Source organism: Lissotriton helveticus, chromosome 4_1, assembly GCF_964261635.1.
Source record: "Lissotriton helveticus chromosome 4_1, aLisHel1.1, whole genome shotgun sequence".
Classification (NCBI taxonomy): Eukaryota; Metazoa; Chordata; class Amphibia; order Caudata; family Salamandridae; genus Lissotriton; species Lissotriton helveticus.
In genome coordinates this window covers 823,059,367-823,076,485 of record NC_136063.1, presented here as the reverse complement: position 1 = coordinate 823,076,485, position 17,119 = coordinate 823,059,367, and the positions used below count along the sequence as shown (strand labels likewise).

At 45.7% G+C, this 17,119-nt stretch overlaps 1 protein-coding gene across 6 annotated transcripts in view; it reads left to right on the top strand.

The window, feature by feature from the left end:
• The window catches only part of MYOM1 (myomesin 1), a 699,631-nt gene that overhangs the window by 327,689 nt on the left and 354,823 nt on the right, over positions 1 to 17,119 (top strand). For all 6 annotated transcript variants that reach the window (XM_078687471.1, XM_078687468.1, XM_078687469.1 and 3 more), the window contains 3 exons: positions 3,080 to 3,224; positions 5,572 to 5,631; positions 16,200 to 16,267. In XM_078687471.1, coding sequence (XP_078543597.1) covers positions 3,080 to 3,224; positions 5,572 to 5,631; positions 16,200 to 16,267 — 273 coding nt within the window. The remainder of the gene's footprint in view (positions 1 to 3,079; positions 3,225 to 5,571; positions 5,632 to 16,199; positions 16,268 to 17,119) is intronic.

Genomic DNA, 17,119 nt, shown 5'->3' with positions numbered 1-17,119 from the left:
GTTTCTCACCATCATATTTTTTCTTCTTTCTGCTTGTTTCTGTCCTGGCTCCTCTATGGAGACGTCGCACCTACAGAGCCCAGATACCCCTAGGTGTGACAAGGCTGCGCTATACAAATGCTCACTGATTGACTGCACCTGATTGCACCCACCCATTTGCCTGCCCCACCACTCTCAGGGGTTGCCAGCTGCCGCCGATTAGAAGCATTGTGAATAAAAGACTGCCCCACACATTAAAACTAAGTCTATACCAAAACAATTATAGAAACAAACTACAGTAAATAACGGGAAAGAAAAACTATGCAAGCACAGCTGAAGTAGATACCACAGATAACATGGATACATGATTAAAGAAATAAAAATTTCTACTTGTGTAGTGAAAGTAAAACTAAACTAATAACACTCCTCTGGAAAGCTAAACCACGTAACAACGTGCAGATAATTCTCTGAATTCGGCTTTCTTACAAAGAACATTCTATAACTATAAGCCAGGCTAATATAATAAGAATCCTTAATGCGATTTTGCAAAAGTTAAAAAATGAACAGTGACCAGACAGAACAAACGCCAGTATTTCTAATCAATGGTTTTTACCTTTATTTTCTATCTGTAAAACTGATCTCCATTCTCTTTTTTTCTATTGATTAAGACGGATAAGCAATTTCTCTGATCTGTCAACAATTCTTCCACTGTGCTGTACAACCCGGCCATGGTTTTGATAGTGACATATTTCAAGCTTTCGGTTGACACATAAAATGTACACACGGGGGGGGGGGAGGAGCCAAGATGGCGATCGGAGTGGAAGTGTAGGCTCCCGGCTCCGCAAACCTCCGAGCTCCGCACTAAAATCCTGCCCATAATCCTGTGATTGTGCTACAGCGGGGTGTCGGTGACTGCGCACAGACACCATTCGCGTGATCCCGATGTCTCTGCCTGCCTTGTAACCGGAGAAATCCTCGAAGTTGGTCGGCGGCCTTAACATCCCTGGAGCCGGGACCTCTGCTGCGTAACACGGCCGGGTGTTAATTGATCAACATCGGCCAGCTGGGCCTGGGCGGAGCTGGTCCTCCGGGACGAAATAACCACTGAGGGGAAAAAAAGTATAACATTTTTCTGCAGGAGCGTGGCTTGTCACGATACGCGACCGGAGTACATCCTCGAGAAGGGGGCTCGCTGGGAATACTGTTTAATTGCGCGACGCTGGAGGTGAGCTGTATCGACTCCATTTTCGGACTCTCCCGGTTTTCGTGGGCCGCTCCCGAATTTGGCGCTAGCCCTGAGTCGGAGAGGGGATGACCATTACCGGAGACCGCTCATTAGACGTGTGCTTTGGAGGCCTTGGTGATTCGAATTGTAGCCCGCCTGAGCTGGACTCGCCCCTGCTTCACCTCCGTTCTCCCTACAAGGTGGAGGCGTCTGATGGCTGCCTGAATGAGATGGAGTATATTAACCTGCCTATCGAAGTGCTGTGTGATGGGGAGCATGAATCACCGCGTTATGATGCGATGTTGGGACTGCAGCCTGCGCTGTCCTGTGTCGACGTTCTTGTTGCTCTTGGTGACCTACAGTCTGTGTGGAAGGATGGTTCCCGAGAGTTGGGAAGAAAGCTGGACGATATTGCGCTCACACTGGGGCGACTACGGTCAGATGGCTCCCAGATGTGCGAGGATTCGCCTCTGCCTGTCCTTGAGGAGGATACTATGGTTCCACATGGGTGCGGAGGGGAACGGATGATCCCGAACAGCGTTGGTGCCTGCGGACGGCTGTCAGTCTGCTTCTACTACACTGGAGGATTTCTCTCACAGCTGAGGACTGTGGCTTCGTCCATTGTATCGCCACTATTGGCCCAGATACGGTTCTTGCAACTGTTGGCTCCTGTGACTACCTCCTCTTTCCTCTCCCTTGTTTCCCTGCTGTGGAATATGTGTCATCGAACGGAACTGGGGGTGATGGTCGTCAGTGCAGATGAATCTACTGGTGATCGGCAGCGTCCATTTTGTATTTGCATGCCGCTCTTCTGCCTTGCGTGGACATTTTGTTCCTTTGTGTTGGCTGGGACGGGCTTTACTCGGAGGGCATACCTCGGGGGACTCACACGAACAGGCCAGGGCTAAGTGGTCCTTTCTCACGGTTGGTGTTTGCTTGGCTAGCGGGGGATCGGGTCGGAGTGTTCCTATGGTACATTTCTTTGCGCAATATGTGATAACTCTCCCCATTTCTTACTGTATTAATTGCTTGCTTTTGTTGACTGTTGCTCTTGGGGTGGAGGATAAATTCGTGGTAAGGGAGACCGGGAGCACGTAGGATGACCCTCCTCCGGCTTCATATGACCTTTTTCTTTCTTTTCTTTTTCATTTCTACATCTATACTTCGGGTACTCTTTTCTTGGGCGACAGACACACTGCTAGGGGGGGGGGGTAGGCCGTAGCCTCTGCATGCGTGTAGGGTGGGGGTTGGGGGGGGTTTGTTTTGTGCGTTTTAAGTTCCTATGGGCCTTTATTTCTTTTCTTTCTTTTCCTTGATTCTTTTCATCTTTTCCTTTCCCTTCTTCTGGATCAACAGGGAGGCTCGGTAAGGGGTGGGTAATGACTGGCGCGAAATATGAATATGTGCTCTTTATCCTGATATGCGTATCACTGTGTCGCTCTTCCGATTGTGTTTTACGCTAGTTTGATATCTTGTGGTATGCATTGCTCACTCTGTGCCCCCGGCGTCTGTTATGGCATCTGATCCTTCTTATTTACTAAATTTCAACCTTACCTCTATATAAAAATTTAAAACTGAACCTTAATTTCCCCTGTACCTCAGCAGTCCGATATGTCTTCAGTGTAATTTTGAATGCTTGCTATTTGTATTGTGGTACTACTGAGTCACCGTATAATTTGTATATGTGCTTATATTGACGTTGAGGCCGGCCGGATGGTTGTAGGCCCGTAATTGTCTGCGGATACTGCACAATAAAGGTTTTAAAAAAATTTTTACAAAACGTACTGCTCGCTCATTACTCAGTTTTTTGTGTATGTCTACATTCGTGAATGTACGCTTCACTTCATTAATCCTATTTGTTTTCCTTTCTCAAAGAAATACAAGATGCACATTGATCGTAACACGGGTATTGTTGAAATGTTTATGGACACACTGGAAGATGAGGATGAAGGCACCTACACCTTCCAACTCCAAGATGGAAAAGCGACCAACCAATCAAGTTTGGTGCTTATCGGTGATGGTAAGTTAACAGCTTGATGAAGTTCAGCTAGTGATACCCAGTCCTGACAACAGTGCCAAATGTTCAAAGAAGCACCCACCTCACTGAAGCTGGAGTGGGGATGCGGATGTTGGTACATTCCTGTTTCTCAAAAGTACAGATTGTTATGTGACAGTCAAAGGGACCAGTTTAAGTGAATCACAACGTTGCCAAAATTGGTTTATAGAATGGTTTTCTCTAGAGTCATGTTTCTGCTAGACATGTTACTGATGGATGATTTTTGATTGTTCTGATTGAGGAGCCGTCCATAGAGACTTGTTCAGTTTGACAGTTACAGGCAAGTTGAACTTGAAGGAATGTTCTTCTTCTACAAACTATATTAGCTGTCCACTCAGGTGTTTTTCCAGTGGTGGCTGCCATCTACGGAAAGGGAGTGGAAGGTGTGCGTGCACCAGTGAGCGCAAATAAAATACAAAAAATAAAATAAAAGGAAACATTTACCGAAACGCGCCAGATGTCTTCCTCTTCTTTCTTCATCTGTAGCCCGGCCACCAGTAAACTCCCTTGACCAATCCTGGCGCTGCTATAATACCATGACTTTGAAGGGAGCGGCCTCACTCAGCTCTCTGGAGGCCTGCACTTACTCTCAAAGAGATGTTTTAGTGCTTATGTGTGGCTGGCCATTTCAAGGCGGCCGGCATAAAAGACACATGCACTTTAAACAGTGCACAGACAGCCCACCCTACTCCCTGCTTCTGTCACTCAGCAGCGGCTCCGCCCTGGTCCTGACGCGCTATTTGTGACGGGGAATGAAAAATAAAACGGTAATGAATTACCTTTTTCTTTGTCATCTCTAGGGCTGTATGAGTAATTTAAATGGTGCGAAGCTCCTTCGCTCCAAAGGAGGAGCCGCCCCTGTGCTTTTCAGAAGGCGTAAATTGATGACGAGGTTGCTCTCTTCGAACCAAAATTGGTCCATCTCTACCCTGTACCAGTTCTGCAATGTTGCTCTATCTGATTGAGGTTACTATTGTAGTGACATCCGGTCATCTAACTGCAAGGGGATCAGCCATGCCTTCGGCATACAGGCCAGAGATGCTGTTGACGCCATTATCGACTCCAGTCCTTGTGTTATGTTTTCATGATCAAATACCCCGTTTTGTTGTAGTCCTTTAATGCTTAATTAGCATGTGTTTTTAATGTCTAACTTTGTTCTTTCATCAGGTTGTTATTGTACTTCCCACACCAAAACAAGGTTTTCTGAATGTATGTTATACATTATTCAATAAAATATTTCTTACGCATTTACCAGTTACGCAGACCTTAATCTGTCAGTGATCACAACAAATACTCCGGGTAAGATTTACTAAGATTTTGCACTGCTACAAAGTGTTGCAGTGAAGCGCAAAGTCTGGGAATAGGATTTACTTTTCCAGTGAAAAACTTATTTTGCTCTAGAAAGTAGCCCTTTTCTTGACACGCATTGTGCTTTGCGCTACTGTGCCCCAGTTTGTATCAAAGTGGCGTTAGAAAGTTGGTACTTGGGTATTTTAGCTCAGGCACCCACGGTTTTTGACACAAAGCCCAGTCTACTAAGATCGCCAAACCGAGATTTCCTTAAAAGGATTATCCCTCCTTGAAGCCGATGCAAAGTTGGAATTTTTTATTTTATTTCTACTAACATTTCAATCATTGCATGTGGGCTGCACTGTACAGCACACATGCACTGTTTAGAATGCTTTAGAAATTCTATAGGTGCAGGATTTTGTAGAGGAAGGGGATACTTTTAGTACAAAACCTATTCTAGACATCATGCGCACACCTTTGCACACTGGTAGAAATGTGTGTGTCTGTGTGTGGCTCCAGGCAGCCTGTTTGTGCAACAGTGGCGGGGATAAATGCAGCAGCAGGCCATTTGTAGTACATATGACTCTGGGCTGCTGTCTTCAACTTGTGCATCCCGTCACAGCAGCTATGGCTGATGCGCTGCGTTGTAATATAATGTGGTATATCTGCCCCTCCATGTCTTCGCTACACATTGAGTGCCGCAGATGGATCATTTGCTGACATGGCCCTGCTGCTGATGTCCTGTATGTTGGCACTGCTCAGCAGTACAGTAGTGACATCATCACTTGATGCTGTGTGACGCTGCAGCACAGAAGGATGCAGAACCTGGCAGTACAGTGTGGGAGACAGATATGCATAAAGTATGCCCTATGCCATTCTAAAGGTATCCAGGAACATCTCATACACCATCAATTATTTGCCCATTCAATTAGACATGGATCGAAGTAAACGTCCTATGTTACTGGAATTGCACAGCTGATTGCACAATGGATGAATATTGTTTTTTTATTTTGTTTTGCAGTGTTTAAGACGTTGCAGAAAGAAGCAAGTTTCCAGAGGCAAGAATGGTTCAGGAAACAAGGTAAAGCCTTTTGGTTACATTAGTCTTTTATGTCACTACGAAGAAAACCTACATTTAGGATAAAAACACCGGTTGCCTTTGAAACTTTGGGTATAGTTCATCCTCAGTGTCCTATTTAAATTGTATTTTTCAACATTTTGCCGCAGTAGTTTACAAAATACTACTACAAAAGTCAAACAAAACCAACATACAGCAAACAACTGTAGCAACGTTTTGCCCAGACCAAATGCACCCATTGTATAAATATAAGTGAGTGAAATTTCAGAGGAAAACATGTCTCACACTATAAAATCTACTGCTAGCATAAATCTAGAATCCATACGTCTGAAGGTTTGAAGCAAAAACAAATGTCCTTAAAACCCCATTAAAGCCTTTTGACAGGTTCTCACTGTGACATTGCCTTTTATAGTGTAGACAGTGAAACACGTTAGCAGGTTCGAAGTTCCGACAAGCAGACGGTTGTTTGTTTCATGTCTGGAGTCCATATAGTGTCAAAGGAGCACACTGTTGTAAGAGAAAATTTGCAATGTAAGGTTCCTTGAAGACAGATTGTTTCATCACAACAGTCAAAGTCACTACAATAGGACCGCTGTGGCAATCTTATATTCTTGGCTTTATTTTTGTAGAGCTCTTATAAATCAATTACATTTTTTCAAATATTGGTCAAGTTACAAACTGCAAAGCCTCACACACACCTTCTCTGGTTCTTGGTATTCATACCTCATACCTCTAGGAAGGTACTCATTGTACTTCTATTTTTAAGTCTTCTTTGGTAGCATCTCTCTGCTGTGGAGCCCCACCAGGGTAGTAAACATTATGTGCATTGAGAGAATACCAGCTGTTGGTTCATTGCTTAATTTGTAAAAGGCCCTTCTCAGGAGGCCACTGCAGCTTGCATCACCCACTGCCGCTGCCAGTGCTGCTAATGACAGTACTAACAAAAGTACTAGCCTTCACACTCCTACAAGTGTGACAATTCAGACTATTCCAGGCCATGCAAAGCTATAACAATGGCTTGAGTGGCAGATATTAGTCTATTTTATTGGATGTTAATTTATAAAACCAACTATTGTTGAGCTAATTTCAAAATTAGACAGACTGCTCCACTGCGTGGCAGACTGTCATAAGTGCTGTTGTTGATAATTAACTGCCAGTGCCAAGCACCGGAAACCACCGACTCAAATTAAGCATTGTGTAGGTCCAGATATCTGTCAATACTGACAGCCTCCCTGGTGAGGGGCAAGCAACTGAAAGCTCGACCCAGATGCCTGGCTCTGGCTCAGCTCGTGGGTCTCACGAAACCTCGAGATCACAATGAGCCGAGCTTCCATGTGGCTTCTGCCTGCCACCCATGCTCTAAACTCAAGCGCCAAACATTTAAGACAAAGCAGAAGAAGATACTGAAACCAGAAAACCTGAGATCAATCCTGGCTACCCCGTTTACCCAGTTATATAATCCTAATCAAATATTTTATTTCACCCCCTTCTTTTATTCTTCATTATCACACTTGAAATATGAGAGTCAGAATGTGATCTGTAAAAAAACGTCTTGTGTTTGGATTAATAGACCATAATGTTGCTCAATCTATAATTGAAATCCAGGTCACATATAGGGTACATATGACAACTGACTCGCATCTTTAGTTCTCCAATGGCATTGTCATTTGGTCGAGGGGCAGGAATGTTTCTATGTTCAAAAACTACCACTTTTAAAAAGCGTCTCTCAATGCAGTGAAATAATTGGATTTTTTATGATAAAAGTTTCTACTTGTTAACTAAAAACAAAATGGTAAATATTGAAGAGACTTTATCATATTTGTAATTGATGTTTGTTGCATGATTTACATGACAATTATTTTCAAGGCTCAGCTCGAGTTAGGGCTCTTAAAGTAAAGCCAGACCATCTGCTTGGCTTTGGCGAGGCTCTCCAAGTTAATTTGTTGACTCACCCACAATTTAGGTGACGATTGTGGAGTCAATCTGGATTGTTTGACTGAGTGTGAGTGCAGCAAACATAGATTTGTCCTTAGTGGCTCTAAACCCAGATGCACTTGCATTCAGCCACAGCCGGTGGTAGGTGTGACTGCAGGGCGGTGATGTAGGGAGGGGGAGGGGCAGGGTGGGGGGTTGTAATGTATGGATTACAGACTTTAACAGGTAAGTAAACATATAAATAAATAAAACGGATTTGGTTGCGCGCACTGCATCGCATTTGGTGATGCAGTGCACACAACGAAATTCGTTTTATTAATTTATATGTTTACTTACCTGTTAACCCCTTCGCTGCTCATGACGAGCTCAGCTCGTCATGCAGTACACTGGTCGTGTGCTTATGACGAGCTGACCATGTCATGAACAATGGTAAATCTGACTGGTCAGCACCCAGCGGGAATTGCTGTAGCAGTCAAGGTGTTAAAGTCCGTAATCCATACATTACAACCCCCCACCCTGCCCCTCCCCCTCCCTACGTCACCGCCCTGCAGTTACACCTACCACCGGCCGTGGCTGCTTACATCCCCAAGGAACCTCTTGTCATTTATATGCATTGGCCTCGTCCTGCTTTATAAAAAAGCTAAAGACATGAGATTTATCACGGCTTACTCCCTTAGCCTTCTCTAACAAGGGAATCACACTGTCAATTCACGTTTTTGCAGTTAAAATGGTACATATGTTAGCTAAAGACCTGGTCTCCTTGTTAAGAAAAAGTAATCAGCACACTGGATTGTTGAAATGCTTTGTACCAAAAGTGCTGTAAGTATATGTATCAAGCTTCCTAGCTTTCAGCCATTTCATTCCCACGGTGGCAACATCTGCTTTGGCTCATTTAATGTCAGGTTTCACTTTGAGTCATTTGCCCTGGCCCAATCAAGTCCTCTCTATTTTGTGGGACTCTTGTGGGAATGCAGCCCCCCTTGCATTGTGAGATCCAAAGTGAACAATCTTCTGCAAAGACCACATTGTTGTCTTGTCTTACAAATAACATTCCTAATGCCATTTCATAGCCTTTGAGGTAGACCTTCCATTAAGGTTGGAGTCACATGTTTTTCTCCTTCAGTGTGACATACTCATTGAATCATTTATAACTGATTTATGTGTAACTTGAGTATGATTTGCAAAGATAGAAATATCCATAGTATGTCTGTGTAAGTGTCATGTGTGTGCACAAATCTGTACTAACTATGCATAATTTTTATAGTCATACATTCCCTATGGATATGTAGGTGTGGGCGTTCCAAGGGGAGTGTTAGATGAGTGATTATGGAAAAACAATTAAAATGAGGTGAACAGTCATGAAGACATATATAGGTGTGTGGGTATACTGGGGCCTAAATCAAGTAACATGTTCACTGCACAATAATGATGTTTACAATGGTGTTGATTGGTCTCTGAATAGCCACTTCCTTTTTTATTTTGCCAGAAGAACAATCAGCCATTGATCAAATGTGGGGCTCAATAAACAAGGTGGTTCTGTTGATGTACGTTGTCTTTACTGCTTATCCAGTATTAGGGGTGTCTTTCATGGATTCACATGCCTGAATCATTCCCCGTCGTCGAGACGGGAGCCTCCGGTACATAAAAAAGTAATGTCCTATAGACATACATAGAGAAAATAGGCCTAAGGGCCTCCCCTTAGTAGCCTTTCTTAGTCCTTATGTAAAAAGGACCAACCTCTCCTAGTCAGCCAATCAGCTCCGACCTCCCTCTAGAACCTTCCTGGGAGGAGCCTCAGTCCCTCAGATTTTCTACCGCACGTTGTGCTAAGGGAGTCTCCTCTGAGCTCTGCTCAGATTCTGTGTTTTTTTCACTTAATTTGGCTTTTCTACTATGGATTATCTTCAAATACATTCTTTATCTTCAAATACTTTCTTTAAAGAAGGTTTTAACAAGGGAAAGAACGGAAGAATTCTGTTTGGAGCCTGCACTTCTTGTTCCAAGAGGTGGCTCTGCTCGGTTCCTCACACTCAGACCAAACAAGGTATGTTGCTTTTTCAAGTGACTTTTGAAGGGTCGTGAACAGAGGCTGTTAATATGGTTAAGGCCAGAAAGGAGGTTATTTATTTTCTCCAGTTACTGCGATGAGGTGTTGCCCTCAAAGTCCAGGAGACCTCAATAGAGAATCTCCTCAGACTCATTCCTCAGGGTACCATCCTGAGAAGGCCCTAAAAAAGACCGCTCAGGGGTCTTCCGGGCGCAGTCCTTCAAGGATCTCCCCACTCTGTGGGAAAGGAGAGTAAAGGACTTGCTTTGGAGAAATATCGGACAAAATAGACGACGTATGAGCCGTCTATATCCCCTCCTCTGGTCATAGGATCGTTCAGAAAGGCGTCGTCTATACCTCCTGAGGTACAGCCTAAGAAGCCATCGATGTCAAAAACATCATCATTACAATGAGAGCGTCGACGACGACGACAGCGTCGACGATGACGTCGACGACGAGACCATAGATGTCGACGGCGACACCGTCGACGATTGGAGCGTCGAGAGCGTCGACGACTAGGACATCGACGTCAACGACGAGACCGTCGACGACACCATGGACGTCGACTTCGACACCGTCGACGTCGACGACGGCGAGGACCGTCGACGACGGCGAGGACCGTCGACGACGGCTAGGACCGTCGACGACGAGGACCGTCGACGACGGCGAGGACCGTCGACGACTGCGAGGACCGTCGACGGCGAGGACCGTCGACGGCGAGGACCGTCGACGGCAAAGACCGTCGACGACGAGGACCGTCGACGACGGCGAGGACCGTCGACGACGGCGAGGACTGTCGACGACGGCGAGGACCGTCGACGACGGCGAACCGTCGACGAAGAGGACGTCGAGACCGTCGACGTCAAGACCGTCGCCGTCGACGACGAGTCCGTCGACGACGAGACCATCGACGTCGGCGACGCAACCATCGACGTCGGCGACGCAACCATCGACGACAGCCTCTCGGAACGAAGGCCTGTCCACAGTATCAATGATGGCTTCATCTACGAAGACTACTCGGCATGTCTACGGCCTGTCTACGGTTTCGATGATGGCCTCATCTACGATGATGGCCTCATCTACAAAGGCGCATTTTTGTGGGCGCGTCTATGACAGCCTGTCTACGGCAGCCTGTCTACGGCGGCCTATCTATAGCGTCTACAGGGCCTAGTCTACGAGGACCTAGTCTACAATGGCCTAATCTATAGTCTACGATGGCCTAGTCTACTGGCCTACTCCATGGAGGCCTAATGATCGATGGCCTAGTCGTCTACGAAGGCCTAGTGCTCGATGGCCTAGTCTACAATGTCCTAGTCTACGACGGCCTAGTCTATGACGGCCTCGTCTACGAGGGCTAGTCTAAGGAGTCGACTGCTCGCCTACGACGCCCTGTCTACGGTATCGACGATAGCCTCATCTACGTAGGCTCATCTTCGAGGACTCGTCTACGGCGGCATAGTCATCGACGACATCGTCTAGGACAGCCTGTCTGGTCGACCAGGGCCTTCTCTAAGATGGCCTAGCCTAAGATGGCCTCATCTACGCGGGCCTCGTCTACGTGGGCCTTGTCTACGATGGCCTAGTCTACGAGGGACTCGTCTACGATGGCCTCGTCTAGGATGGTCTAGTCTATGATGACCTCATCTACGACGGACTCAGCTACGAAGGCTAGTCTACGACGGCGTCGACGGCCTTGTCTACGAGTAGTCTACGACGGCCTCATCTAGGACTGCTCGTCTACGAGGAGATCTTGTCGACGAACTCGTCAACGAAGGAGGAAATCCACCAAGTCTGTAATCTCTTTTAAGGGGGTATGGTCATCTATGACTGCGCGTCTACGATGGCATAGTCTATGACGGCAACCTCGTCGACGGATTCATCGACGAAGAAGGAACTCCACCACTTCTGGAATCTCTTCTAAGGTGGTATGGAGAGCTGCTCAACGTTTTAAGATCTCCATGACCTCTCAAGAACAGGCCTGCTTCTTGTACATCTTCAAAGAACCCTACAAGAAGGCAGTAAGGTCAATACGGGTTATCCATTACCTATAGTCAGAAGAGGTAAGGGTCCGGTAGTACCCCTCCTCTGTATCACTGGTGATCCCTCCGTTGGAGAAGAAGTATAAGGCGCCAGATACAGCACCGGCGTGCTTAACAGGAACTTTCTAAGCCGGACTCCGTAGTGCCACAGGCGGCCTAGAAAAACTCCGGGGATCCTTCGGCCCCGTTGTCACCTCCTCCTGATAAGGAGGGTCTAAGAGTGGACAACCTTACGAACAGGTTTTCCTCTGTGAACGTTCTAGCGCTCTTGGTACGCTAGCATGGAAAAATTGTGGGCACACTGGCCCCATACCAGCCGGAATTACCAGACTCATCCGAAGAGGAAGTTAGGTGGATTCCGCTAGAGGCGGTGCATTGGCGTTAAACCATACACTGCGCGAGGAATATCGCTATGACAGGGTTCCGCAAGTGGCTGGACCAGCAGTCTTGCGGATCCAAGGAGGGCCCTTTCCGTCCTGAGGTGCAAACAACGTTTGTGGACAGGCCAGATGAGGGCCAGTCACTATTGGCGCGAAAAGTTAACGAAACAGACAATGCGAGAGCTTTGGACACTCCTCAGTATATGAACCTGTCCTTTAGTACAAATGGAGGAAGAAGAAGGTCTTCCCTCAAAGGAAATTATCAATTCCAATCTTCCTGCTCTTCAGGCCAGAGTAGACCACAATGCCTTCAGTCGCCGACAATAGCAAAACAAGCACCCATCTTCTGAGAAATTGTCTTCTCATGGAACGGGCAGCGGAGATATCAAGATATACAGCTGCATCTACGTCTGGATTATGCTGTAGAAAGGAGCTATAGCGAGAGTTCCTCCTCCTCAAAGGAGCTATAGCGAGAGTACCTCCTCCTCATAAGGGAAAAGGTTTTTTTTGTTCCCGCTTCCTTTTTAAATCCAGAAAAAAGATAAGAGGAGGAAACCAACATTGGGCTTCAGAGACTTCAACACCCTCCTAAAAGAGGCAGTTGTTTCGCATGGTAATCCATGAGGTCCAGCAAACAGGACGTTTACTTCCATATCCCACTTCACAGGAATCACTAAAAGTACTTACGATTTGCAGTAGTGGGTAGACATTTACGGTTTCGCGTTCTGTCTTTCGAGCTCAAGTCTGCACCACACATATTCACGAAATACAGTTCCCTGGGAGCGACATAACTAGGACACCAAGTCTTTCGGTTTCTGAAGGACTGCCTGCTCAAGGCTTCCTCCTTAAAAGACGTGTCCAGGTCTCCCAACGCCTGCTTTCAGTTTTCGATGCTTGGATCTCATCCTCAATCAGGAAAAATCGGTCCTGAAACCTTCTCACTACATCAGTTTCCTAGGTACATCGGTTTCCTAGGTATAACCCTGGCCACACGGTCAGCAAAGGTTTTCCCATCAGAGAGTGATAGTGTATCCTCCTGATTCCTCGCTCTCAACTACGAACGAGACCTCTACAAGAGGCGCTATCGAAGCAGTGGTTACAATCTACAGGGTCATCTTGCCACATAAAAGGGAATCCTCACATGGCCGGAGTCCTACAATGAGGAATATCCTCTCAAAAACTGTCTCAAGGCTTGTCACTCCTACTTCCGGCGGTTCCTCACGTCGTCACAAAATGCGGAAGGTAGTCTCCTATGGAGAAGACACTATATATCAATCTGCCTGAACTGCTGACGGTCTTCCTGGGCCTTTAAGCTTGCCTACCAAGAATAAGACGAACAATGGGCTCACCGATGCGTTCAGCAGGCAGAAACCATTGTAACAGGGAGCTGGACCAACAACTCATTGGCCACATCTTCTCCAGATAAAACACGCCGCAAATGGATCTAATTGCGACGTGAATGAAAGCCGAATGCCCACACTTCGGTAATTGGCTAGGGAATGCATCTCCAACCGCATGGCGCAATGTCTTTGCGTAGGCCTTTCCACCATTCCCGATGCTCCCATTGTCCTCAAGACAAGGTTGGTGGAGCCTTGTATTCTGATTTTAATAGCCCCAATTGGGCAGAGGCGACATTGGTTCACAGAACTCCACCACCTATCCCTGTAGCCGCCGATCCACCGGCGGCAGTATCTATCTCTGCTTACTATGATCGATAATGCAGTTCGACATCAGGGTCTGAAGTCTCTCTAGTTGGTCGCCTGACCCCTGAGTTCAGGGTTCCACAATCGAAATAATCCACAAGACTGAGTTCAGAGTTCCACAATCGGAATAATCTACAGGACTGTAGACATTCTTGCCAGAGCAAGTGCGGATAGCACATGAACATATTCCCGGAAAGGGAAGCGCTTTGTGTCTGCGGTGTCGACCGCAGAAATATGCTTTTCTCCACATCACTGGTGCAAATATTGCCTTATCTATCCATTACAGTACACTTAACAGTGCTATCTCGTTATAAAAGAATTCAAACGAGCCCATCGCTCTGGTCAAGCGGGTTGATTAAGCAAGTTCTGAAACGTTTATATAGATCTTTCCCGCCAGTAAGGATGTTGCCACCTCCTGGCATCTCAATGTGGTTCTTACCAAGCTCATGAAACATCCGTTCAACCAGTACACGGAGCTGACCCAAAGTATGTCTCGTGAAAAATCCCCACTAAGAGTCAGTGGGCTACAGGCGGTTTTCTATCCAGAAGAGTGAGCGAGCTCCAAGCTCTGTCCATTCAGGAACCATACATGCAGTTCAGGAATGCTAGCATGGTGCTGAGACCGAACCCAAAATTCATTCCAAAGGTGCCTTCAGACTTTCGTCTCAATGAGCCAATAATCCTTCAAACTTTCTTTGCGAACCCTTCAACCGCAGCAGGAATGGCTCTACATTCTTTAGATCTCAAAGATGTCTCAGGTTCTACATAGATAAGTCTAAGACTTTCAGAAACTCTTCACAACTGTTCATGGCATACAGCAGACCAAGAATGGGCCTGTCCCTCACGAAACAAAGCATCTCAAGATGGATCTCATCAACGATTGCATTCTGCCATGACCAGGCCGGACGGCCTTTGACTGATCAGGTCACCGCTCATTCCACCAGGGCGATGTCCACGTCAGCAGCACTCTTCGCGGGGGTGCCAATCTTGGACATTGGCAGAGCGGCGACCTAGAAGTCACCGCACACTTTCTCCAGCCACTACTGCCTGGATATCGAACTTCAGAAGGATATGGCAGTGGGTCAAGCGGTGCTTCGCCATCTCTTTCAGTGAGGTGAGCCTTCCTACATCCCGCCATCCAGGTATGCACATTCCTTGCTCTTGTGATACTATATGTGATGATATATGCATTGTCTAACATGACTGCAGAACTGATTTACATCACAAATGTGCATATCTGACTGCTAACTATTCTGATTCAGGCATGTGAATCCATGAAAGACACCCCTAATACTGGATAAGAAATGCGTTACTTACCTGTAACAGCAGTTATCCAGTATTGGTGTCTTTCATGGATTCACATGCAACCCTCCCGCCTCCCCGGGAAGGACTCGCATCCCTCTCTGACAACATTACGCCTACCTAGCTGGGTGCGTACGAAAATCTGAGGGACTGAGGCTCCTCCCAGGAAGGTTCTAGAGGGAGGTCGGAGCTGATTGGCTGACTAGGAGAGTTTGGTCCTTTTTACATAAGGACTAAGAAAGGCTACTAAGGGGAGGCCCTTAGGCCTATTTTCTCTATGTATGTCTATAGGACATTACTTTTTTATGTACCGGAGGCTCCCGTCTCGACGACGGGGAATGATTCAGGCATGTGAATCCATGAAAGACACCAATACTGGATAACTGCTGTTACAGGTAAGTAACGCATTTCTTCATCCTTTTGTTTCCCTGCATTCCCTAGTTGAATGCACCTGCTCCTTCCCACCTTGAGGGTCACCAATATATCTACTGCTGCTCTACCTAGCTTTCCCCGTTGAGTATGTAAAAGTAGGAACTCCCTGTTTAAATCAAATCCAGTACTTCTAGATGAATGAAAACACAAAGGGTATGGGGTAACGATGACTGCAACTATCCCCTAATCAGGTTACAGATATGTATTTAGGTACCAAGGATCAGAGATGCAATACCCTTACATCCCCTATGGAACACTCCATATAAACAATTTTGTACACGCAATAATCCAGCACTCCAACAAATAATATAAACTCTTATGACGAACACAGATTATTGTGTGTACAAAATCCATTACTTCTGTTCATCATATCATCAAATACCCAGTTAGGGCGTCTCTTTTTCAATAGTACACAGTTTAACAGCCATCCATGTGATGGAATGATTTGAGTTGATTGGCCATAGTTTGTGGTCATTGTAGATCTGTAAACATCAGCATTCACCCCCTGATCATTTCAGGTCATCACTGCTTTACTAATCATTTCTCTACTCATGCAACTAGGAAGAAGGTACTGTGTTGTGACATTTTCAGACATATCTTGTGTAAGGAGAGGCTTATTATTGCACAAATGTTGCTAACAAACAGAGAACTGCTTTGTTATAAATACACAAAATATACATATATGTATCTCAATTATGTAACCCATCTCCTGTTGTATAAATGATTTTCCTAGGTCCTCACTTTGTCGAGTATCTTGGATGGGAAGTGACCACAGAATGCAATGTACTGTTGAAATGCAAGGTAAACATTGTCAATCATAATCTTGGCTAGTTATACCTCGAAATTTAGCTTCCTTCTAAAATTAAGTTTATTCAGGTGCACTAAGAACGCTTATTTGTTATGGTTTATTATACAAATGGCAGCTTTAGGACTAGAAAGCTCCTGAAACATTTATCGTGCATGGATTCCCCTTGTCATAGCCAGAGATGTCTCCATTGCTGTAGACTAATGAACCTCTTACTGTAGAAAGAGCGGGAGCTGCATTATGATAGTCAACTCTCTTTCTCCAGAATGGAATCACACTTCTCCACATTTAAAAGGGGTCATCTCCAAACAAGCACAATGATGGCCTTCTACTTATTCAGGGCATATTTCCCCTATCTCGTTTCTCTCTTCTACTCACACAACGCTCTTCAGAAAAAATGGCGTATTTTACCCTCTCCTTCTCCCTTCCCTGCGGCATGACCTTCTGTTTCTCTATTCTGTGCCTTCTGTCCATGGTCATTGTATTTGCCCATCTACATTATCTGTCCTAATCTTAACTCTCCTCGGATCTGAATTTGGTTACACTCAATTGTGGTCAACCGAATCACTTATTATGGTGATCCATCAAACTATGAGTTCCAGAAGACATAAACCCTACAAGGTCTCCGTGACCTACTGCAATTTTCGTTCTATACTAAAACCCCATCCGCATATACCCCTGTGATTAACTGTTTGTTAATTTACCTGCACATTCTCCCTGCTTTCTATCACAGTCCATTCTATGTTTCATTACTATTACTTTCAGTGGAATGAAAAAACTGGTGGGTCTCTTAAAGTGGTGTAGCCAATGTAATTAAGGGCATGGCTTCAAAACACATAAGCTAAAAA